This window comes from Ovis canadensis, chromosome 1 (genome assembly GCF_042477335.2).
Source record: "Ovis canadensis isolate MfBH-ARS-UI-01 breed Bighorn chromosome 1, ARS-UI_OviCan_v2, whole genome shotgun sequence".
Taxonomy (NCBI): Eukaryota; Metazoa; Chordata; class Mammalia; order Artiodactyla; family Bovidae; genus Ovis; species Ovis canadensis.
This window is the reverse complement of record NC_091245.1, coordinates 78,164,976-78,190,376: the sequence shown is the minus strand read 5'-3', so window position 1 is coordinate 78,190,376 and position 25,401 is coordinate 78,164,976. Positions and strand designations below refer to the sequence as shown.

At 36.9% G+C, this 25,401-nt stretch overlaps 3 protein-coding genes across 13 annotated transcripts in view; 2 read left to right on the top strand and 1 right to left on the bottom strand.

The window, feature by feature from the left end:
- Positions 1-7,213, top strand: part of LRRC39 (leucine rich repeat containing 39) — a 21,053-nt gene extending 13,840 nt beyond the window's left edge. For 2 of the 3 annotated variants that reach the window (XM_069598699.1, XM_069598704.1), the window contains exons 6-9: positions 1,780-1,925; positions 2,887-3,039; positions 3,941-4,077; positions 6,957-7,213. In XM_069598699.1, the coding sequence (XP_069454800.1) occupies positions 1,780-1,925; positions 2,887-3,039; positions 3,941-4,077; positions 6,957-7,012 (492 nt within the window). In that variant the 3' untranslated portion in view covers positions 7,013-7,213. Of the gene's footprint in view, positions 1-1,779; positions 1,926-2,886; positions 3,040-3,880; positions 4,078-6,956 lie in introns of all 3 variants that reach the window. The other variant, XR_011258674.1, reaches the window with a different exon arrangement.
- Positions 5,555-25,401, bottom strand: TRMT13 (tRNA methyltransferase 13 homolog). Of its 8 annotated transcripts, none has more exons than XR_011258668.1 (12): positions 24,804-25,178; positions 20,433-20,479; positions 20,279-20,345; positions 17,109-17,171; positions 16,862-16,931; positions 16,508-16,614; positions 15,988-16,155; positions 13,640-13,712; positions 9,437-9,511; positions 9,071-9,219; positions 7,745-8,177; positions 5,555-7,434 (listed from the first exon to the last, which is right to left on the bottom strand). XR_011258668.1 is itself a non-coding variant. In XM_069598660.1 (12 exons), exons 2-12 carry the CDS (start codon positions 23,703-23,705, stop codon positions 7,239-7,241), a joined length of 1,326 nt encoding a protein of 441 aa, XP_069454761.1. In that variant the 5' UTR covers positions 23,706-23,765; positions 24,804-24,848; the 3' UTR covers positions 5,555-7,238. The 8 variants fall into 8 exon arrangements, 4 of the variants coding, with proteins under 4 accessions (XP_069454761.1, XP_069454742.1, XP_069454770.1 ...); XR_011258671.1 differs by having other exon boundaries at positions 7,745-7,978; XM_069598660.1 differs by lacking the exon at positions 9,071-9,219 and adding an exon at positions 23,679-23,765 and having other exon boundaries at positions 24,804-24,848.
- The window catches only part of SASS6 (SAS-6 centriolar assembly protein), a 41,647-nt gene continuing 40,988 nt past the window's right edge, over positions 24,743-25,401 (top strand). Inside the window, exon 1 of one of the 2 annotated variants that reach the window (XM_069598595.1) lies at positions 24,743-25,370. In XM_069598595.1, the coding sequence (XP_069454696.1) occupies positions 25,306-25,370 (65 nt within the window). In that variant the 5' untranslated portion in view covers positions 24,743-25,305. The remainder of the gene's footprint in view (positions 25,371-25,401) is intronic. The other variant, XM_069598615.1, reaches the window with a different exon arrangement.

The following is a 25,401-nucleotide window of genomic DNA, read 5'->3' as shown; positions in this document are numbered from 1 at the left end:
TAACCTATCTTAACCTTAATGTCTTTACTTAAAGCTTTTATAGGAACAGATACTGAACTGAGATCATGAGCCTGGAATTATTTCCAAGTGTGGCTTAAAGGTAGCTGTGTGGCCTTGAACATACCACTTTACCTAACCTAGGTCTCAGTTTTCACATATACAAAATGAAGATTTAGGTTATAATGGTTTTAATATTTTTCTTCATTCTTCTAGAACCAAAGGATCTTAGCACCATTGAGAAATCCTGTTACAGGAGATGTACCTCTAAGCCATTAAGATGCAACGCTGTAACACACAAACAATTATGCTAATGCAAAAATAATCATTTTATATACAATTCTGAACCATCTGAAAAATTTTAAATCTGATGACAAGTTTTGAAAAAGTGTTTTTTTTTCATCACTTGAATTCCAAAGTTGGAGAAATATCACCTACTAAATGGAAAACTGCCTTTTTGCACTACCCATAATCACTGTATCTCTGCATTTTTTCAAGTTTTAGTTAGCTGTGCAATGAATCTGGATGTGCCCTGAGACAGAAAGAAAACACAGAATTGCCTAACTAAATGGAGAATCTTTTGTAAAACTTAACTAAATTCTTACGTTCTCTACAGAAGAAAGAGAAATTTAGAAATTTTGTGACTTTAGGTCCATGAAAACTTGAGTGCACATCATAGCTCCATCATTTCTAGTCACATGGTCTCTCTAAACCATTTTGTCCGTAAAAGGGAAAAAAGGTACTAACTTTGTAAAGTTAATGACTAAACTAGAGCTGTATGCATCAACATGAATTCATATAAAGACTGACACTGAGAGAAAAAAGCAAGTTAAAGAAAGGTTAAGTATAGTATCATCTTTAAAAACATATAAAAAGATAATTTTGTTTCTGAAAAAATACACATAATAGTAATATATATAGAGAAAAACATAGAAAACATGTATTTATGTATAGTAATAAAAACATTTGAAAATGCATGGGAATAATAGATACCAAATTCAGGATAGAGTTATCTTTCAAGAGGAAGAAGGGAGATATATATAGAGGGCTGCTGCTGCTGCTAAGTCACTTCAGTCGTGTCTGACTCTGCGACCCCGGAGACGGCAGCCCACCAGGCTCCCCCATCCCTGTGATTCTCCAGGCAAGAACACTGGAGTGGGTTGTCATTTCCTTCTCCAATGCATGAAAGTGAAAAGTGAAAGTGAAGTCGCTCAGTTGTATCCGACTCCTAGCGACCCCATGGACTGCAGCCTACCAGGCTACAGTGATATCAATATATTTGCTTTCTTAAGCTGAGCACACTGGTGCTGTTAGTCTTAATCAACTTTTTATTGGTTTTAAAAAACAGAATTTACCAAACAGTAAATACTATGACTGAGATAACATGTGTAAAGCATCAGGCACAAAGAAAGAAGGTTTAACAAAGATAACCATTATTCTGAACTTTGGGTTTTCCCAAGAAAATCTCCACCACTAGAGAAAAGGAAAACATACTCACAGAAAGAAAAACAAAAGCTTCTGCCGGGTGGGTGCTCTAAACCCTGGAGCTTGGTGATTTTGGAAGATATGTTTTCTCTGAATAGATGAACTTTCTATGAGAACTTTTCATTTATCCGGAGGTTATTTAGCTTTATTGTTCTCTCAAATTTGCTATGGATTTCTACGACTAAATAAAGCCCAAGCATAACGTAAACACTTGACGTGAAATATCTCCTTTACCAATGTGAGTGTTGTAGTAGCTTACATTGTGGACATTTTGAAACACTTTGCCTTCCTTTTCAGCTCAGCAATTTGTTAAAGCTTACTCACCTTGATTTGAGTATGAACCTCTTTACTACAATCCCTCCTGCTGTGTTGAACATGCCTGCTCTTGAGTGGCTTGATATGGGAAGCAACAGACTCAAACAACTTCCTGATACTATAGAAAGGTAAAATAACTTTTTTTAACTACCAAGAGATGCATTGAAGCCATCTATGACAAATACGAAACAACAAACAAAACAAACGAGACCCCAGAGATAATCACTCACAATAGATCTGTTTAGTGCTACTTCGAATTCCATCTCTGGTCCAGGGAACTAAAATCCCACAAGCCATGTGGTGCAGACAAAAAAAAAGGAGGGGGCATGAGGTTTGGGACAGAAAAATGGACTTTCTGAAATCAACAAATTGACAAGAATATGCCACAATAACAACATTGCTTAGTGCCTGACTGAGGAAACTGATGTAGAGATGTTGGTGAATTGCTGAAGATCACAGTAAGCGTGACAGCTACGATTTGAACCCAGGCATCCACACCCTCCAGTGGCTCAGCTGTAAAAAATCCACTTGCAAGGCAAGTGATGTGGGGTTTGATCCCTGGGTCTGGAAGATCCCCTGGAGAAGGAAATGGCAACCGACCCCAGTATTCTTGCCTGGGAAATCTCATGGACAGAGGAGCCTGGTGGGCTGTAGTCCCCTGGGGTCTCAAAAGCATCAGATATGACTTAGTGACTAATCAACACCTGCACCCTGGCCGAGTCCATGCTGTTAAACAATATGCATACTTGCCTTGCTCTAAATGGGCATATTAATAATTTCTGAGTTTGCTTTTAAGATTCTAATTAAGATTATATAACATTTTAGCAGTTCTTCTGCAAGAAATCTATGAAATAGTGAAGAACTGTAGAATACCTTGATTTCATTTCTACTACTACATGGGAGTTGTACTGCAAACGGAGATTAGCTCCCTGATCTAGTTTCCCTAAAATCAGGTAATGTTAAGTCAGTTAACTCAGGTAGACTGGTTAAACAAGATATTATATAGTATGACATTAAAATTTTTTTAATAAGAACCAGGGTTTTCATATTATATGTGATTAATCACAGAAACCTCTTTTAATTCTTCAGAATGCAAAATCTACATACATTATGGTTGCAACGGAATGAAATAACATGTTTGCCAGAAACAATCAGCAGTATGAAAAATCTGAGTACTCTTGTTCTCAGCAACAATAAACTGCAAGATATTCCAGTGCGTATGGAAGAGATGACCAATCTAAGGTAAAACTTGTAGACACAGAACCCACATGTTCCTTTCTAGCTGCAGAACAAAGTAATATGAAAAAATTGTTATGAATAGATTTCTCATTCAAATAAATAAATACATTAAAAAATCTCTCCCAACTTTGAAGTGCTATAATTTATAAATAGGGTTCATATAATACTGGCCTAAATTACTCAAGAATCCTTGAAACTAAAACAGTAGTGGGATTTATCAGCTTTAAGGAATGTCATCTGTTGGTGACATCTTCCTGAAAATCATCTTTATAATTGCTAACAAACTTTATCCATGATACAAACACCAAAACCATAAGAACAGTGATTATTTTCCTTCTAAATAACTACAAATTAATACAGGCAATGTTAAATACAACTTTTTACTAAGTTAATTACTAACAGATCTTCCTCAAGTATCTTCCAAAAGTTAATTTCCTGACAGTGAGCATAAACCATTGGAATTCATAACAAATCCCGCAACTTTCAACAGAATCATTCATTTATTTAGCAACTATTGAGCCCTGTACCCAATGGTGAAAATATAATGATAGATAAGACATACTTTTAAAAATATGCAGAAAATTTAAGTTCATAGCATTAACTGTACTTTTGAGATGCATTGAGATTGCTCTTGCAAGTTAAATTATACCACATTAAACATATGCTATGGACTAATAATTGCTTTCACAAGCTTGAAAAATAAGTTGTCTAAAGCTAATATTTTTTTCTTCTAGGAAAGAAACTTAAAGATTCTTGGGATATATCACATCTCACCAAGATGTTCAGTTATTGAAACCAGTTAAAAAAGAGTAATTTAGTATATTATCATTTGATCTTTCTCCAGGAAAATAAATGTACACTTCTATGGCATCTATAAAAATACTGTTTTTTGGTGAACTGCTAGGTTTGTCAACTTCCGAGACAACCCATTGAAATTGGAAGTAACACTTCCTCCCAGTGAAAACACAGATGAGGAAGAGGAACGGGAATTATTTGGCCTTCAGTTCATGCACACATACATACAGGAGTCACGGAGAGCAGGTATGAGATTTGTATAGAACACAGGTTAAAAATTCTTTTTAGTAACGTGTGTATGTGTATATATATATATATATAGACATATATATGAATTCCTTTATAGACTTTTCATTCCATCTTACCTTTTCTGTCAAATCCTAGTCTCTTACTCAATATTGTTGAAGGAAAAAAAAAGTGAAATTCAAATGTGTTCACAAGTTTGATAAAGCCTTGGAGAGAAAGGTTGTAAAAATGTTAAGAAGCCTTTTCAAGTAGAGTCAGGAAATAAATTTCTTTGGTCAAGAACTTGAAGCACGACCAAATGAATGAAGATGTAATTCTTAGAAAGCTTCACTGCCTCATTTTATCAGTTTGTTATGTCAGTTACTCATTAAACACTACCTTCCCTACTGTTTCCTCTTTTTCTGCAATAATCCACAAATAGAAAAAACATTTTGCTACTGTGCCTAGGAGTGAAATGTTATCAAGAGAACATAGATTTTAGCCAATAGTTACAATGTGAGTTTTTGATGTGTAGATTTTGATCACTGATAATTTAGAATTAAAACCTTTTTGTTGCTTTTTAAAATTATGGACAGAATGACTTAACCCAAGGGGAAGAGGACAAAGGGCGTAATTATCTGTTATTAAAAAATAAGCAATAGGATAGTAGAAAACATTGCTACATTGCTAGTAATAGAAAACATTTTATAATTCACTAAAATGTGAAGAATTTTTCAGTTAAAACACAGAATTTAGTTACATCTTCAGTTATTTTGAAGAGTAGGTATAATCCAAGCAAAAGGTAAAGAGGATTTTCAGCTGGAAAAAATATTTTTACCGACATCCAAGGAAGGTCATTAGATCTGTTGGAGCAAGGTTGCAGAAATAGTAACATGGAGGACAGACTGGAGGAAGATATGTAAAAAATTTGGAATAGTTTGGGGCCTAGGTTTGGATAGCAGAGTATAAATATATAAAAGACAGGTAGGAGACAGAATTGATGACTGAATGAAGACGAGAAAAAGGAGTTGTTCAGGATGAATCTGGTTTTGGCTGCAACAACTAGATGACTGGTGATGCTGAGACGGGGAAATGAAGCTGGTCTGGTGGTAGAAGTGGAACATGAACTTAAGTTTCAACACAGTATATGTGATGTACCTGTGGGACGAAGGAAGAGGCAGTCGTGTAGATCAATCTAAAGTTTAAGTTTACTGAACCTGCAAATTTTGCCGGTCAAGAAATAGCTCCTATGTATATCCCACATATTCATTGTCTCATGTTATCTTAAGGGAAGGAAATAAGCAAGGTTGGGGAAAACAATAATCTTTACCTACAGCTGGCATGTTGATCTACAGCAAGTACTCTATGGCTCATCTTCCCATAGAGTAACTGGTATTATTGTCAGAAACATTCATTAAGCTAAATGGTCCACAGGACTTCATCAGTATAATTCTTGTGTGCATATGTATGTTTTATGATGCATAACAGAGATAATGTCTGTTGTAGAATATCTTTTTATTTCCAGGCAAAAATTGTTGAATAAAGTAAAACAGACTGCATAACACAAATTAGCATTGCCTAACTCAGCAAAATTGGTCTAACTCAGCAAAAATACATTGCAATTTATTACAATGTATTATTATCTTCCTTTATGGTCTCAATTTGCAGGCATGAATAGCTAATTTAAAAAATGATCCAACTACTTTATTTTAATAATATTTGACATAGAACTTACAACAAGAGAAAAAAGGTTACAACTTAAACAGAGATAATAAAACCAAGTCTGTCATTAAAAATATTTTTATGAATTAGTACTATTAAAAACATAGTATTTATTAAGTACTTACTCTGTACTTAACAACTGTTCTAAGCATTTTAATATGTTATATCACTTAATGCTCATATGACAACCCTGTGAGGTATTATTATCTTCATCATCCCCATTTCAAGAGGGGAACTGAGGCACAAAGATATCAAGTAGTAAGGATTTGAACCTAGGCAGTCTCATGAGATATGTAAGACTTAAGTAGAAAGGTCAGAAAGTAAAAATGTGCTAGACTTTATATTTAACATACTCACAGACCTACAAATACTAGTTATTTAAGAATATCATTATAGTATCTAAATTAGTAATTCTGGATCTTTATCTTGGCAAATGTACAATGATTAAGACAATTTTTACAAATAAAGCAGAAATAAACCAAGGATGAGATGAGGAAAAGACTAACAGTCCTACCATATGTTTGGTTTAATGTTTACTTGTGCATAGAAACTGCTTATGAGCTGAGGCCCAAATGTGAGGTTTTTGGTATCACTATCTAATTTCTACTTTATTCCAAATTATCTTCTCAAGCAGGAGAGAATATACTTGTAATTGTCCTTATATATGTAAAAATGACCCATTAAAAGATACGGATGCCTAATTAACTTCAGAAGTTATTTACAAATTTCAATTTAATTTGTGAATTAGGCTTATAAGTATCCTTTTGGAAGTTTTAACTAGATAATTATCCAATTAGTTATTATCCAAGAGGTAATTATCCAATTACCTCTTTAGTTTTAGTGTCTGTCATGAATAAACTTTGATAATATATAAATACAGGTATGGCTCTTGAAATCTGAAGATAAATTCATTAATTAACTGAGAACAATTCTGTATTTCTTTGTAATAGAAACAAATAATCACAATTAATTATTCTTTCCAGATCTGCCTGGACAAAAAATCCATACATAAGCCAAATTCTCAGATTGGTCCTTGTTGTAAACTGATAATTGATCATTACATCTTAAACTTGAAAAATAAAAAGTATTAAATAAAACCAAAGGAAAATAAGTTTCTAAAATTAATGCAAATAGAAAGTGAATGTACCTGTTACATGTTGGCATGTTATATGTTTCAGGTAACCAAGTCAACTGCTCAACTACTTCCCCAAACTCCATAGATGCTGATGGATAGTATAATTCAAGATGCCCTGCTGAAGAGGATTGCTTTGGGAATTTGGTGAATTCTCTAATGTTTGGATTTCTAAAGTAAAAAACAAAGCCATTACCTAAGTTCAATGAGGCCACAACATTTTTAAAGTTCACATTATCTGCTATTTAAATATTTCCATGAATATAAAAATACAATTAAAAAAATTATTTTTGGTGGAAGACAGATGTTGTTCAAAATTTCTTTCTTATTAAGCACTTGTTTCTGGTGGTGAAGAATGATTTGGTAAAGCAGTTAACAATACATTTTCCAAAGATACCAGAGGTTCTATATAGTACTGTAAAGCAGGACTGAAGCCTTTCTGCTGTAAATACTTGATTCGGCCTTGGTCGATCAGCAATTTACAAAGATGCCCTATTTTCTTCTTTTCTTCAACAGTAAGAAACCTAAATTGAATAAACACACATAACACGTTATTAAAATTTTGTAAAACCTTATAAAAATTATTTTAGCTATTCCTATTTATTGACAAACTGCTAAATAACGCACAGTATGTTCTAGGTGCTATGTTCTATGCGTCAAAAAAACGTTTTGTTAATGCCATAATAAAAGTGTGTGTATTTTAACTTATTCTAAAATTAGATGGTAAAATATATTTTCATGAATGAATTTTTGGCAATACTCATCTAAAAATAAAGTACAGCAAAAATAACGTATTTCTGCCTTAGTGCGGTGCTCTTCAAAGTAGCCACTCACCCAGGCAAACTCTCAGCGCTGTCATCAGTGATTCTGTATCCTCCATCATCATGCTCTTCACTGCCATCAATCTGTTCATCTCTTCTTTTTGTGGAAATATTTGAAGCTTCCAAAGTCGTTTTTCGCATCCCACAAGTCGCCCAACTACTCATTCGCTGGAAATAGTGGAAATCCACTGCTCCAAGGCCCAGAGCCCTGAAATATTCTTTGCCCACATAATGTCTCCAATCACACCTGTGGTGACAACAGAGTGCAATAACAATGCCAGCCACAGGGGTCCACTTCTCTGGGATATTTTTTTCATTTCCTTCCTTGGCCAAAGTGTTAATTTCTTTTTCTGTTTTATCATTCTTTATGCGTTTGGCTAAAGGTTCTTCATTCCTTTCCTCACAACTGGCAGCATAGGTTTCAACCAAACATCGTAATGCAAGATCTGCAAACACAATTATGTGGCCCCCCCAAACCACATCATCTTTAAAAATAAGTAATTTTTACATTTATTAGGCAGTATGGTTTTTAAAAGCCCAACAACAAAAACCTACTTAGCTTTATACTTGCGCTAATATCAACTTTGTTCATATTTGCTCTTTCCTCATTACTGAATAATTTTCTCTAATGATTTATTCTGCATAAAGTCAACTTCCCCCATCCCCAAAAAACTATGTGAAGCTTAAGATCTAAAATGTGAAAAACTTTTAGTCCAACTACTCACAGTGGCTCTCATTTTTCTTACCCTTGTTGAGGAAATGACTTGCAAAGAAAAAATTTGTGTTTTCTACATATATATTCCAGGGAAGTTTTGAACTTAAAGAACCCAAAGAAAGAAAGAAGAAAGTCATCAGCTAAGCATCTACTGAAGCTGATGTTCAGGGTCAGTCTTGAAATGTAAGATGGTCATAGCAAACAGTGAAGAGTTAAGAAGAGGGTCAGAATGTGGAAAGTAGGCCTCACCGGAGGCTCAAAGTTTAATCTGCCAGAGTTACACAACAAAGCTGAACCCTGTACTGTTTGATTTCAAAGCCCATATTCTGTCTACTTTATCATACTATATCTGATGGGTCCAAGCTTAAGACAACACATCTTAACATTTTTTTGTTTCCCCTAGAATTTTGATAAATAATCATCTTCTAGTAGGAGAGTCCTTCCTAAGCAATTCTAAAAAAAATGAGTAGCTTCAGGAAAAGAACCATAATAGCTTCTGTAAATGACTGATTTCCTTTTGGATGAAATATAACCCAAAGAACTTTAAGGTTCCCCCCCACCACCCTTTTTTAACATCGCTCAGTTGTGTCCGACTCTTAGCGACCCTAATGGTCTGTAGCCTACCAGGCTCCTCTGTCCATGGGATTTTCCAGGCAAGAGTACTTGAGTGGGTTGCCATTTCCTTCTCCGGGGGATCTTCGCGACCCAGGGATCGAACCCAGGTCTCCTGCACTGCAGGCAGACGCTTTACCGTCTGAGCCACCAGGGAAGCCCTTATAACACAGCATTTACACATAAAACTCTTAATTCATCCTATGAAGTGGCCAAAATGAGCAACTAAATAGGAAAGCTCTAAAACTGGATATAATACAGGGTGAGTGCTACTAAGAAAATTAATGAATAACAAACAAGGAATTAAAACTACTGAAGAGACTCTTTCATGCTAAAACTTAATGCGTTCATCTCAACATTATTTGTATGTTTACATACCTGTTGCCACACCACACAGATGCTTTCCAATTCCTACAACAGGTAGTTTTTCTTTGCTTAGCAAAGGAATCTTGTCTGAAATGAAATAAGAACTAAGTTAGTTCTTTTGTGAGATAAAGCATTACGTGGGCTTTCAAAGAGAACTAAACTAACTAGAATCTTTGAATTTTAGGGCCAAAAGAGGCACAAACAAAAAAATTCTCACTTTATAGCTTAGAAATAAGGGGCTCAAAGATGTAGTGACTTGATAAGTAACACAGATGACTACTGATATGGAGAGAATTAGTTAAAAAGTTTTTCGTTTTCTTTTTCTTCCCACCTCATCCCCAGCAGGGCCTTTCCTCCTAATTTAAAGCTTCTTGATTTTTTAGGCCAGTGCTATTCCATACTGACTCAGGACTCTACCCTGTTGAAGCCTTATTTAGCTAAATATTATTACCCATTGATAAAAGGACTCAAAAATTTCCCTAACAGGTTTATTTTTCATAACTAATATATATGACAAATACACATGAATAATACAATCAACATTTTACGTTACACAATATTATATACTCAATATTAGCATCAAACTAAAAATATAGCTTTTATTGTATCTTGAATAAGATATAATCTTATGTAAGAATAAGACATTATTTTAGCATTTCACACTGTTCTGAATAAAATAGTCATAACAGTGGTATAAAAGTTAAAAAAAAAAGACATCTACAAGGTAATGTAGCAAAATGCAGAACATCACAGTTATGGCTTCTGTTCCCAACACCCCCAACCCCCCACCATCCAATTCATTTTCCTTTTTCTAAGTTTCTGAAATGAAAAGTATGTTTCTCCCTACAAATTCAGCTATAGCACCCAGCACAGTTATTTGTCCAATGGAGGTCCTCAGTAAATATTTCAAATTTTCTGTTGCTTGCTTTCAGATGGTATCACATGCTAGAAGAAATTGCTAACAAGTGGAACAGTTTGCCCATGTAAAGTGATTCAAGAAACTTATATATCAGAGTGAAGAGAAAGGTTGTCTAAGTAAGCCCTTATGGAACTGGGGGCATCAGGAATTTTGGAAGAAGAGCTGAGACAGTTATGTTATGAATAATAGTACAATGGCAGAAAGTCTATTTAAGAAGTAGTCAGATCCACATCTCATAGCCACTTGATGGTTACCTCTTTACCAACTGGTGGAAAACTAGATAATTCTCTGAAGCAGTTAAGACAGGAGGTCACTGGACTGAAGGACGGTTAAGAAGTGGAAAGCTGTGTGTGTGAGTGTGTGTGTGTGTGTTAGTCGCTCAGTCATGTCTGACTCTGTGACCCCATGGATTATAGCTTGACAAGCTCATCTGTCCATGGAATTCTCCAGGCAAGAATACTGGAGTGAGTTGCCATTCCCTTCTCCAGGGGATCTTCCCAACCCAGGGATCGAACCTGGGCCTCCTGCATTGCAGGCAGATTCTTTACTGTCTGAGCCATGACAGAAGCCCAAAGTGGGAAGTTGATGTGTGGTAAAATAGCAGGATTAAGTGAGTATGCATATGGATAAAGCTCTTACTCCTCACTGGGTCCTACAACATTAGTAACTAGATTCTCACCCTCAAGGCAGATGATCAAAAAGTGTTATTTGGGGAACCTGACCAGCCCAAGAGGAAAGATCATGTTTTAGACAAGTTACTTCAAACTGGAGCTTGAAGTCAACAATTCCACTTGAAGACTTAAGAGTTCATAGTCCCTCAATCCTCACTATGAACACACCATCAAAAAGCACAGATGTTTGAGCAGAGCCTCTAAGTTGAAACAGACCAAAACAAACGGAAAAGAGCAACTGAGTGCATATAGACTCTAAAGGGAGAATACTTCTTAAAAAATGTATTGTTAATATCCTCACAAAGATATTGCAATTATGAAAAAAAGAACAATTAAAATAACAAAGATAAATTCAGAGAAAAAGATCTTAGAAATAACAACTATGATAGAAGAAATTAAGCTGAAGAAATCTGCAAAAGTATATAAAAAAAAGATAAAAGATATAGAACAGAGAAGTAAAGTCAAGAAAGGTAGAGAACTATTCCAGGAGGTCTAATAACTAAATCATAAAAGTTCTCCTATTAAGGGAGAAAAGAAACATTGAAGCAGAGAAAGTTAAGAAAGAAAGAATGTAAAGAAATTACCCAAAATGCAAGAAAATTTCCCAGAAAGCTGAGAATACTGGAATCTCTAAATCAGGATTTCTCACTCTTGGCATTAACTTTTGGCTCCAATAATTCATTGTTGTGGAGAACTGTACTGTACCTTATAGGATATTTAGCAGGGCTCGGGTCTGTATCCATCTAGCCAGCAACATGTCTTTTTTGACAACAAAAAATATCTCAGACATTGTCAGTTCTCCCTGAGGGCCAAAACTGTCTTTAGCTGAGAACCACTGCTATAAACAGAAGAGCACACCAAGTGCCCAGCACAACAGATAAACTATGACACAGCAAGACACATCACTGTGAAAAGGTAGAACTCTGAGGACAAAGGAAAGAGCCTATACATTTCTAGAAAAGAAAAAAGGAGATGATAGACAAGGGGTCAGGACTCAGAACAGCGCTGAACTTTTGAACGACGACACTAATGGAGTAATAGTTTCAAAATTCTTTGAACGTGAAAGTTACTCAGTCGTGTCCAACTCTGTGAACCCATGGACTATGCAGTCCATGGAATTCTCCAGGCCAGCAATAATGGAGGAGATGATCATTCTCCGGGGATGATCAACCCAGGGATCAAACCCAGGTTTCTTCCATTGCAGGCAGATTCTTTACCAGCTGAACCACGAGGGAAGCCCCAGAAACAGAAAAGACTCAGCCAAATCAAGTGTAAGGGTAAAGTTAAAGATATTTTCAGACAATGCAAGGCATCAAATTTCTCTCTAATGCAAGTGTTTCTCAGGAAGCTACAGAGGAGGTCTTTGCCCAAGAAGAGTAAATTAACAGAGGAAGATGTGGGATAAAATGTAGATAAACAGGGAATTCCTTGGAGGTCCAGTGGTTAGGACTTCGCACTTTCAATGCTGAGGGTTCAATCCCTGGTTGGGGAACTAAGATCACAAAAGCTGCCCAGGATGGCCAAAAGAGAAAAAAAAAAATGTGGAAAAATAAATTTCAACCTACAAGAGTGAAGGGAATCCCCAGGATGAGAATGAAAAGTTTTAAGGTTGACAATTGTGCCCCAGGAACAGAAGACAGCACGCCCAGTCTAGACTCGAACAGGTCTGAAGGATCCAGAAGAGACTTTTTCAGGAAGATGGCAACTAACAGAATACTTGATAAATGTATTAGAACAATTTAAGACAATTAAAGTGCAATTTTTAAAGTTATACCTCTTTAAAAAAATTGAAGTATAGCAGATTTACAGTGATGTGTTAATTTCTACTGTACAGCAAAGTGATCAGTATATAAACATATATATATATATATTCTTCTTCATATTCTTTTCCAATATGGTTTGTCAGGGGACATTGAATATAGTTCCATGTGCTATATATAGGACCTTAAATACATTTTTAGAAGACCAAGTAAAAAAAATTATAAATTATCTACTAATTCAATGAACAAATTTTATTTACTATATGGGCCAATGGTGGGTTGCATTACAGGGCTGAATTAAAATTAGCAGAAGAGGTTGCTGGCATATGTTTGTATTATTTTCATTCTAAAAAAGGTATAAAAAGGGCATTAAAAAGTATGATTCATGGGTATGTGTGTGTGTGTGTATGAAATAAGTTCCATAGAGACAGGTTATTTTCTTTGGTACAATTTAAAATTGTGGGAGTATCTTTCACAAATTAGTTAGGCAGAGAACTAGCTCATTTCCGTAACAGTTTTGGTAAAGTCATGTTAACAATGGGCAGAAGGCTAATGTATGGCATGAACCAACTCAGTAATTAAACAGCACAAATAAGCAAGATAAGGGCATATTATCAATATTTTTAAACTATTCTCTAGTATGACATTTCATGTCTAGCTGATCCTGAAACACAATTTCTTAGAGTGTCAACCCTCATCCCATTTAAATGTATCTAAATGTTAGATATAAAATTCTATATTAAAAATGGATTAATCTTTGTTTTTCCTGAAGCACTGTTCTGCCTGATTGGACTTCTAAGCAACCTTCAAGAGTTTGAAAAGTTCTTTGATTTATGGACGAGCAACTGAAAGTTATGCAACTTACTCAAACACAAATGTTGAATATCAATTTGAAGTCTTTCAAACACTGAATTTTTCTTTCTGTGTTTGCCATCTACCTGTACAAATAGAACATTATTATAACAATGGGTTTCATGTAAGGGAAAAAAAAGCTTTATGAAAATGAAAAGATTTCTATTTATTTTCAAAAGTCAGAGTTAATAATTTTCCACTTTATTTTTTAGTATTTAAAAAGTAGAATTGTTAATTGTATATTCTGTGACAGAAAATAACAAGTCCATGGGATTCTCCAGGCCAGAATACTGTAGTGGGTAGCCTTTCCCTTCTCCAAGGGATCCTCCTAACCCAGGGATCGAACCCAGGTCTCCTGCATTGCAGGTTATTCTTTACCAACAGAGCCACCAGGGAAGCCCAAGAATACTGCAGTGGGTATGCTATCCCTTCTCCAGCGGATCTTCCCAATCCAGGAATTGAACGGGGGGTCTCCTGCATTGCAGGTGAATTCTTTACCAGCTGAGCTACCAGGGAAGCCCTCACATTTTTATAAGCCTTGAACATTTTATAAATTATAATGTACACATTATTTCCTTTAATTCTAAAAATCCCCAATTCACTGATAAAGGCATTAATGTTCATAGATGTTAACTGACTTACCTAAGATTATTTGCCAGTTCCTTTATCTTTATCAGGCCCTAATACTCTATCTGTGGCTTGCTTCTCTCCTTACTCTCCCTGAAAGATCACAACCATTCTCATCTATATCCATATACCTATGATTGATAAATCTACATTGTGGCCTAAACCGTTCTGATGAGCACACACAAATCCAATTGTCAAACAGAAAGTTCTACTTCAACAGCAAACTCACCCAAAACTGAACTCATTATTTCTCCCTCTGAACTATTCTTCCCCTTCATCCTGGCACACTCCCTGTCTGAGGGAAGCACACCACTTAGTCATTTAAGGCACAAAAGGCCACCAGAATTAACTCCTCCCTCTTACTTAATAAAGTCTCATGGCTCCCACTATCACTACATTTCTCATACTCTTTCCCTCCTCTCTGCCTCACTGCAACATCCTAAGCTGGCTCATTTCTTACCTGGATCATAGGATAGTATCTTATTATTAATCTCCCTAGTTGAAGTTTCATACTCTTCTGATACAGCTTTAATAGTACTGCTAAGATGAACTTTTAAAACTCTATTTACTTCACCAATCCTTATATACTCCTTAAATCTCTTCTTTGCTGCTTCCTTCTCAGGAAACCTGAGGCTGGTGTTTCACCTTCTGGTAGAACTCTGCCATCAGCTGGTACTTACCACTTAGCGTACTAAACCAATATGCTTATAAAAATGTCCCATTAGATGTAAGCTTCCTGAGGACAAGAATTAAATCTTGTTTCCACTGTATCCCCAGCATGTAACAAGATAAAGTCAAACTCCTTCCACAGCATAAAATACGACCCCTTCCGGAGTCCGGCCCACCTCTCCCATCTCACTGTTGAACTCTACTTCACTTCCATCACAGAGAAATGTTTCTGTGCTCCCCTGTCCTTTCATGCATTTGGCTACACTGGTCTTGCTTCCTAGAATGCTTCTCAAACCCCACATCTAGCAAATACTCACTTTTCAAGACACACCTCAAACATCACTTTTTCTATGTAGCCATTTATCATCCTTTCCCTGCAGTAAAACTTGTCACTCCCTCCTTTGAACCCACACTGTATTCTGTGCAGCATCTTTTTTTCCTTCATATTTTAACACCTTTTAAAAAATAATCATTTATCTATTTGTCTCTTCTTTCTAAATATAAGTGGGCTTCCTTTGTGGCTCAGCTTGTCGACTCTGCCTGCAATGCAGGAGACCTGGGTTTGATTCCTGGGTTGGGAAGATCCCCTGGAGAAGGGAAAGGCTACTCACTCCAGTATTCTGGCCTGGAGAATTCCATGGACTGTATAGTTCATGAGGTTGCAAAGAGTCAGACACGACTGAGCGACTTTCACTTTCATTCTAAACATAATAGAACATAGGGACTCTTGTATTATTTGACTGTATCTACTCAAATTTGTCATGGTTCTGGTGGTATGCTCAATAAATGTTTACTGAACAAACAGTAAGTTTCAGAGGTAAGTAAGGACTCAAGACTTTTAACTGCTAGCTTGAGCTTGGCTCTTTCCACGTATCTCCTTACCTTTGTTATTATTTTAAGAACTCAGAAATTTAGATTAAAAAATTACCTTTAAGTCACCAATATAATTAGAATTAAAAACTACAGTCAAATAAACACAAAAAACTCATTTTCTTTTAGAGGCTTCTTTTTTTAAGTGCAAACAAAATCTGGCTACAAATATACCACAATGTGAACTTCACTTACCTTGAATCTTGTGGTCACCTTTTCTACTAGGATGAAGTGAACTTTTTCAGCATCTTTTAAGGCAATATCAACCCAATGAGATAATTTTCCCTTTCCTGCTCCAAATTCAACAAAGCATCTTCTTGGACCAAGTAACTTTAAATTTTCAATGTTACCTAAAATAGAAGCCTGCAAACTTCACAAGATTATTTTATAAACTAGAACAAAAACATTTGGCTCAAATGGAAAAACAGCAAGACAATTTCTATATAGGGCACCATGTTCACAATGGTAATTTTTGTTTGGCTTTAAAGTTTTTCTCCTGCTTTTAAGTACTTAACATGCAGTACTCAGAACCCTATCCATGCCAAGGACTTTCTATATATATTTGAACAACATTGTTTAAAATGGAGATTCTGTACCATGAAAGATAATCTAAACAAAATTTCATTAATACTATATTTAGAAAAAATAGAATGTTAGCTTCTGACAAATGAACAAAAAGGCCATTTTTAGTAGAGTTACTATGGCTTAAACATACCTGCTGTTTCAGATGTTTGGCTGCAGAATCACCATTTTTAGGGTCATTAAGGGCATCATGCAATGCTGGATGGGACATAATTTGATCTTTAAGTGTGCAGTTCAAACCTGTGCCAAATAAAAGCACACAAGCTTAAACAACCAAGTGTGAAACTGTAGGGTTCTAAGCAATGGCAGTAATATTAAACCACAGAGGAATTTCCCTTCTCCAGGGGATCTTCCCAACCCAGGGATCGAATCTGGGTCTCCTGCATTGCAGGCAGACTCTTGACCATCTGAGCTACCATGGAAGTTCAACTCATATACCACCTCATTATTCTAATAAAATTTAACTCGCAAATTTAGGCAGACTTACCTTCACTTGCTTTTCTCAACTTCTTAATTAAGTTTTCCAGCTGCTCTTCAGAGAGAGATGAAATTGGAACCTATATACAAAAATGGGACGTGAGCTGGTCTGGGAACTGATAACTGATTCTATAAGAAAACGCATTTTACGTCAAAATAGTTAATTTATTTCAAAAATTGGAACAAAAATTGTAAGCTTATTTACAGTGTGGAGACGCTCTAGAACACCTCATAAAATTGAAAAGTCAAGTACTTACTAATTGATCTGGTATTTCGGTTTCATCTTTTAAACCTGCATTAATATCTTGAATAAAGAAGTCCTTAACAAAAACAAAATGATAACAAAAGTTATTAATGTGAAGAATTCACAAAAATTAAGGTGAAAAACTGATTCATCCCTTCTAATACTCTGCACCTGCCACCTTTTCTTTCTTCCATCCATTTATTCATGAAAAAATTATTCATAAATAATTACTGAGTGACTAGTCTGGTCCTTAACTTGCTTTAGTTGCTGAGGATTCACCAGAGTGAACAGAACAGACAAAAACCTCTGTGTTGCTGGATCTTACATTCTAGTGAGGTGGCTATCTGAATAAACATTTATAGTCTAAAGAAATTCACTAGTAATTTCTATTAACATTTTTACCTATCTCTAGCATAGACCTAGATGTTATTCTGCTAATTGTTAAAGCAAAAACAAAGGCCCAACTACAAATGGCTGTTTATCAGATAGGTAGATGACCACAAACAGATATGAAAAAATATTACAATGGTTTAGGTTTGATTTCTTCTATTTTAAAATACTAATTAAAACAGAATATAGAAATGTCCTGTGATACTATGTTGCGTAACATACAACATAGATTTCTAGTCCATTTTCAGAGACAGAAAGACTCTAAGTAAGGATCTAGTTCAACATGTTCAATAATGAAAATCTTCTGTATCTGTCCTAGCTAACATGGTAGCTACAGCCTTGAAATACGGCTAGCGTGACTGAGGAATCGGACTTTCGTTTGGCTTAATTTTAATTAACTCAAATTTAAATAGTTACACATGGCTAGTGGCTACATATTAGACCATGGACATAAATGAATGAAATGGTAATTTTTTACAAATTCTCTTTTGAAAGTGAAAACAACTCCTGAGACATTATGTACAGTAATTTAGTTATACATTAGACATTAGACATTAATGCACAGGTTTTAATTATACAAATGGCAGAAAAGTTTGTGTGGATTGTGGGTTGCTACTTTTACTTATAGGGGTAATAATAGAAACTAGTGATTAAGTGGAACAGGTTAGAAAGTGGGTATTAGAATGTTTTGTTGGATAACCGACAAAACTGTAACAGAAAATTATTAATAGCTACAACTATTAGTAAAGCAAAACCTGGATTTCATGTTATACATAGAGTACTAGACAAAAACTGTTCTGCGTTTCTTTTCTCTATCTCGTCATCCCACTGCTTTTCTCCCTTTCCTTTTCACTGTGTCCCCAGCATGCAATGAAATCTGTGCATGGGTATTCCATTTTTTGGGGGCCCAGTGCCACTCAGCCTGTGAGATCTTAGTTCCCAGGGACTGAACCTAGTTCTTTAGCAGTGAAATCATGGAGTCGCAATCACTGGATCACCAGGAAATTCATAGGGGTATTCCAGTTTTAATAAATTCACGTTTTCTCTCAAACTGTTCTCAGAACACATATTCAATCTGCTTGCTTTAACTAAAGCCTAATTCATGGGGTCGCAAAGAGTTGGAAACCACTGAGCGACTGAACTGAACTGAACCGTTAGGTAAGGAAGAGAACCTCCACGCCTGTGAAAGTGAAAATGTTAGCTGCTCAGTTGTGTCCGACTCTTTGCAACCCCATGGAATGTAGCCTGCCAGAATCTGTCCATTGAATTCTCCAGGACAGAATGCTGGAGTGGGTAGCCATTCCCTTCTCCAGGCGATCTTCCCAATCCAGGGACTGAACCTGGGTTCCTTTGTGGCTCAGATGGTAAAGAATCTGCCTGTAATGCAGGAGACCTAGGTTCAATCCCTGGGTTAGGAAGATCGCTTGGAGGAGGAAATGGCAACCCACTCAAGTATGCTTGCCTGGAGAATTCCATGGACAGAGGAGCCTGATGGCTACATGTAGTCCATGGGGTTGCAAAGAGTCAGACACTACTGAGTGACTAGCACTAACACTCCTGCATTGCAGGCAGGTTCTAAAGAACCTGTCTGAGCCACCAGGGAAGCCAGATAATCTCCATGCATACTTGAAAGTAAAGGCAACATTCTTTTTACTAAGAGGTGAACCAGGGGATAGTCATCACTTTTCTACTACACATCTTAATGTAAAAATTTTTTCTTTTTAAACTAAACGTATGCCATCTGGCCTACTGGTTCTCAATTAGGAGGCATTTGGAAATGTATGGAGATAATTTGCTGTCAAAATGACAGTGGTGCTGGGACTTCCCTGGTAGTCCAGTGGTTGAGAATCTGTCTGCCAATGCAAGAGACAGATTTGATCCCTGATCCAGGAAGATTATTATCCACGTGCAGTTATGTGCCATAACTACTGGACCTGTGCTCTAGAGCCTGGGAGCAGCAACTACTGAGCCTATGTGCCACGACTACTGAAGCCTGCGCACCATAAAGCCCGTGCTCTGCAACGAGAAGCCACCGCAGTGAGAAGCTGGCATACTGCAACTGGAGAGCAGACCCTGCTCTCCACAATTAGAAAAAACCCCACACAGCAATGAAGATCCAGCAAAGCCAAAAGAGAAAAAAAAAATAGAATTATATATTTTAAAAAAAGACTTAGTTCAAGTGTTTCTCTGGAAAGTCTTTCTTGATCCCTTAGATTTAATTTTAATGCAAGTATGTGCTCTTATCACATGTACACTTAGTTCTTTCATTGAACTGAAAAGTTCACTGAAGACTGGGATCATATTTTATTGAAATAAACTTGTATGCTACTGTGCTAAGCTGCTTCAGTTGTGTCTGACTCTTTTTTACCCTATGGACTGTAGCCCCCCAGGCTCCTCTGTCCATGGGATTCTCCAGGCAAGAATGCTGGAGTGGGCTGCCATGCCCTCCTCCAGGGGATCTTCCCGACCCAGGGAATGAACCTGTGTCTCTTAGGTCTCCTGCACTGGCAGGTGGTTTCTTTACCACTAGCGTTGGCACTAAGCATTTTTGAATAGATAAACGGTGGAATTACTCTCTGAATACTATTTTTGTTGCAAAAACATCTGTTACCTGAATTAGGACTCTTAGTGGATTCACAGTCTAATGTCCTACATACACTCAGATGTATTTACCGTATTTCAGTCTCCTGAAGCAAGAGCTTTGTTAAAAGTTCATATTTGTAATCTACTAAGTATATATATATATTACATAGCACCTATTTTACCATTCGATTTTACTGACCAAACACTTACAGGTTTTGGCTTCTCTCTTGAGTTACACTTTTTCAAATGCTTTGCTAGTTGATCTTCATATACTGTGCTAAATTTAAAGAAAAAATTATTTAAAGTAAGACTGTGATAATCACTGTTTCTAGCACAGAAAAACCCTTCTCCAACCCATACTTACTGTTTTGGATCTAAAGGACACAGAATTCTTTTCCGAGCATTTTCTTCCTAAAAACAACAACCAAAAAAGAATATATTTATGCTAACAATATATCAAGTTTATTGCTTACAGATACTAGATACAACTTCAGTATAATGATAAGCTTATGCTATCCCAAAACAAGATTAAGGAAACCTTAAAGGCACATTAACAAAACACTCCCAAAATCAGATCATCGAGTTTAAAACACAAATCTCTAGTGTAATGAGATATCACCTCATACCTGTCATAATGGCTATCATTAAAAAAACATAAATAACAAATACTGACAGTCATGTGGAAAAAAGGAAATCCTCATTCACTGTTGGTAGGAATATAAACTGGTACAGTCACTGTGGAAAACAGTAAGGAGGGTTCTCAAAAAAAATACAACTACTATATGACCCAGCAATTCGACTTCTGGGTACATATCCATAAAAACACTAATTCAAAAAGGTATGTGTACCCCAATGTTCACAGTAGCATTATTTATAATTGCTAAGATATAGAAGCAATGTAAATATTCATCAACAGATGAATGGATTAAGATGATGTGGTGTACACACACACACCCCCCTATGGAATACTATTCAGTCTTTAAAAAGACTGGAATTCTGCCATTTGCAACAAAATGGACAGACTTGGAGGATATGGTTAGAGAAATAAGTCAGACAGGGAAAGACAAATACTGTATGATATCACTTATATGTGGACTCTAAAAAAACAATGCTCCTAGTGAAAATAAGAAAAAAAAGCAACAGACTCACAAATATACAGAACAAACTAGTGAAGAGAGGAAAGGGGAGAGGAGCATTATAGGGGCAGAGGATTAAGAGGTACAAACTATTATGTATAAAATAAACTACAAAGATATATTGTACAACACATGGAATATAGCCAGTATTTTATAATCACTGTAAATGGAGTATAACCTTTAAAATTGTGAATCACTGTATTGTACATCTGTACCCTGGTGGCTCAGATGGTAAAATGTCTGCCTACAATGTAGGACACCCAGGTTTGATCCCTGTGTCGGGAAGTTTCTCTGGAGAAGGAAATGGCAACCCACTCCAGTACTCTTGCCTGGAAAATCCCATGGACGGAGGAGCCTGGTAGGCTACAGTCCATGGGGTTGCAAAAAGTCAGACACGACTGAGCAACTAAACTTTCACTTTCACATCATCTATGCTTCAATTAAAAATAACCTCTCGTGTAGCTGGTTTAGGTATATATGACCAAATACTGCTTTGGATAACATTGATCTACAGCTTCCAACAGGTTATAGAGAAAGTCTACATATGTAATTTTCAATCTGTGACAGCACTGACTAGACACACACTATTATTCTAGGGACCACTAAGGAAAAAAAATGCTGCCGGTTTAAATTATGACATAGTGTTGATATTGAGAAATATTCTGATTTTAGCGATGTTAAAATGTGTGTGGGGGAAAAGTGTATCGCAGACACAACTAAAGACAGATATTCCTCAACTTATGATGGAATTACATCCTGATAAACCCATCATTAAGTTGACATGTTCTCAGTCAAAAATGTGTGTAATACACCTAACCTACCGAGCGTTATAATATATCCTAGTCTATCTCAAATGTGATCAGAACACTTAACAGAAGTCTACAGTTGGGCAAAATCATCTAAAAGCCTATTTCTTAATAAAGTGTGAATATCTTATGTATTTTATTGACTACTGTACTGAAAGTGAAAAACAGAAGGTTGTATGGGTACAGAGTGATAGCATATTAGTTGTTTACCCTTGTGATAGTGTGGCTGACTAGGAGCCCTGACTTCTGACACTGCCCAGTACTGCATATCATTAGCCCCAGGAAAGATGAAAAATTAAAAATTCAGAGTATGCTCTCTACTGAATGCCCACTGCTTTTGCAGTATCATAAAGCCAAAGAATCATAAGTTGAACCACAGTCAGCTGGGGACGTCTATACGGTCTTTTAACCACTTGGTACGTGATCATACTCTACTGGCTTTGCAGCTTTTGGTACAGAATAATAACATCCTATTCATTTCTAAGTTACATTGATTTAACTACAAGTACTCAAAAAAAATAAAGGAGTTAATAGTTAATAGTGTTGGCAAGTATGTATAGTCTAACAGTTAAAAACCAAAGGTCCGTCAGCCTGCTTAGATTCCTAATTTTTCTCAGTTCCTAACTATCAGCTCCTAACTCTATGATCTGAAGTCTTCCTGCCTCATCTGAAAGCTAAGAATGAGGTATCTTACCTCTCAAGGGTTGTAAAAATTGAGCTAATAGGTTTCAAAAGAAATGTTAACACAGCGCTGTTCATACAGCAAATGCTGTGTTCATTACTAGTATTAACAATTTCTTTTTCAGTTTATTTCAGTTCTGTTCTGCCTCCCAGTGTTTCCACAAAACTATGTTCACTGAATTTCATGACCAAATTAAGAGACTTTTCAATATCTTTTGAAGATATAGCACATATTCTTCCCTATTTGCTGGCTTTAAAGTCTAAACTCCATGAAGGAGAAGACTATGTTAACTTCCCAAACTCTAATGACAAGTAGGGGAAGAAAGTACTTTTAAAACTTGTTTGTTAGAAACAAGGCTTCTCAGCCTTGGCACTACTGATATTTAGGGCTGGATAGTTCTTTTTTGTGGGGGCTGTCCTGCCCACTGTAGCATGTTTAGCAGCATCTCTGGCCTCTAGCCACTAGATACAAGAAACAATCTTCAGCTGTGATGACCAGAATGTCTTCAAACATTGTCTGGGGAGGCTAAATCACCCCCATATTAGAAATACTGGATAAAAATAAGTACAAGTTGTCTCAGCCATATATGACACTTAAGAAAAAAGAGATGGAAACAATATACTCAATCATAACAAAAATTAAAGATTCAGTCAAAGTGTTAGTTGCTCAGTGTGTCCCACTGTGTAACCCACCAGGCTCCTCTGTCCATGGAATTTTTCAGGCAAGAATACTAGAGTGGATGGCCATGCCTTTCTCCAAGGGAACTTTCCAACCCATGGATTGAAGCTGGGTCTCCCGCATTGCAAGCAAACTCTACTGTCTCAACCACCAGGCAAGCCCAGGATAACCCAAATTGAAAACCAAACCATAGTCATCGAAAGTGTTTCCACTTGGTGCTTTTCAGTTTTTTTTTTTTCCAAGAGATTAATAACATGATGCCGCTTCTCTCCAGGAATATGGATTACCCTGTAAGGATCTAGTCATACTCTACTACTGTTTCCATCTGCTGTCATCTTCTGGCCGTCTGGTTAAGGTGAAATACCAGGCCTTATAAGAGGGAGAACAAAATCCTCCTGCAATCATAAAATTAATTTTTCAGTCAGGGGATGTTTGCTGGTCCTCTCAAAATACAACAGAAAGTGTACTTCAGAGAGTTCCTGTAAGTCACAGGTCACAGTCACAGGTCAAAAGAAGCATAAGCTTGTTTCAGTACACTTCATTCCAGCCAAGTATAAGTTGAATCAAAACATGAATTAGAGCTATAGCTATGAGGGATCAGTAGCAGATGAAGGGGTTCTACCGTGGTTTTGGCATCTGTAGTGGATATTGCCTAGAAGGATAAACCATCTAACAAACAAAAATAATGTAAATAATACTGGATATTCACAAGGCAGGAAATCAAATGCTTTTTTTTCTATAGCTTAATCTTTCTAAAACCTACGAAACATGCTTTTTCTATAAGCATTATGCTGATCTTTTTAAATGCCCTGTCATATATACCCTAAATACACATACATAAAAATATATGCTGCTTGACAATACAATCATATGTACAATGGAGCAAAACTGTACACTTTCTGTTCTCAATTTTAAAAGAATTCATTCTTACGTGTTTTTTAAATCTTTCCTTCCCCTTTTCAGCAAAGTAGTTACTAGTTGCTTTCAAAAGACTGTACGTCTAAATAAAAAATTTTGAGAAGTTTCTCTCAACCGCATTCACAAGACGTGATTATCGTTCACGAAACCATGAAAACACAATTACTGAAACCTTGGATTCTTTCTTTGATCACTCTTCTTTCTAAACCACCATTTCCCATCAGGAAGGCGGAGAGTGGGCCGAGCGCAAGAAGCGGTAGTCTGCAGTAAAACTAAAATCTAGCATTACCATGAGCTGGTATCAAGATAAACGGGTCACTGCTGGCGCTTTACTTAAATAAAAGAACACACTGCACTTCACTACAGCTCGTCATCTCTCCCTAGGGAGGCCAGTACTGCGTTTATCACAGGAAAAGCTGCCAAATCCAGGGGACTGAAGCAGAAATCTGTCAGAGGGGAGGTGCCGGACCAGGAAACTTATTTCCGACCCTCGAGAGGGTAAGGCGATACCAGACCTCCGAGGCTCCAGCGTGTTCACCACAGAACCTTTTTCCGGCCGCCACCACCATCCTGCAGAACCGCTTCTTCTTTTCCACAAAATAACCGCATCGCCCCTCTTCTGGAAAGGCAGTTCCATGCGGCGTCAGCGCAGAGGCCGCCATAATTCAGGGCTCACTCCGGGTGGCAAGCATTGATCGGCTGAAGAGACGAAAAGTTCCCAGGTTCACGCTGGTCCCCTTCGCGTAACAAATACGGCTGCGTCAGGTCCCGCCACGCAGGATAACACCATGCCCGGAACTTTACCACCTCAGCTTCGTAAAACCGGAAGAAGTTGATGGTGGCCGGCGAGGTCCAAACCTCCTTCGTATTCCCTCTGTTTCTCTTTCCCCGCCTCCTCCGCGGAAGCAGAGCGGCAAACTCAAACTTTACAGGACCCGGAAGTCTTTCAGCCTAATATCGCGGGCCGGGCCTGTTGTGTTGTATTTTTTCGCACACCTGCCAGGGCAGCGGTTCAGCATGAGCCAGATTTTGTTCCAGCAGCTCGTCCCGTTGCAGGTGAAATGCAGAGACTGCGAGGAGAGGTGAGGTTCGCGTTACCCCGTGCCCGTGGGT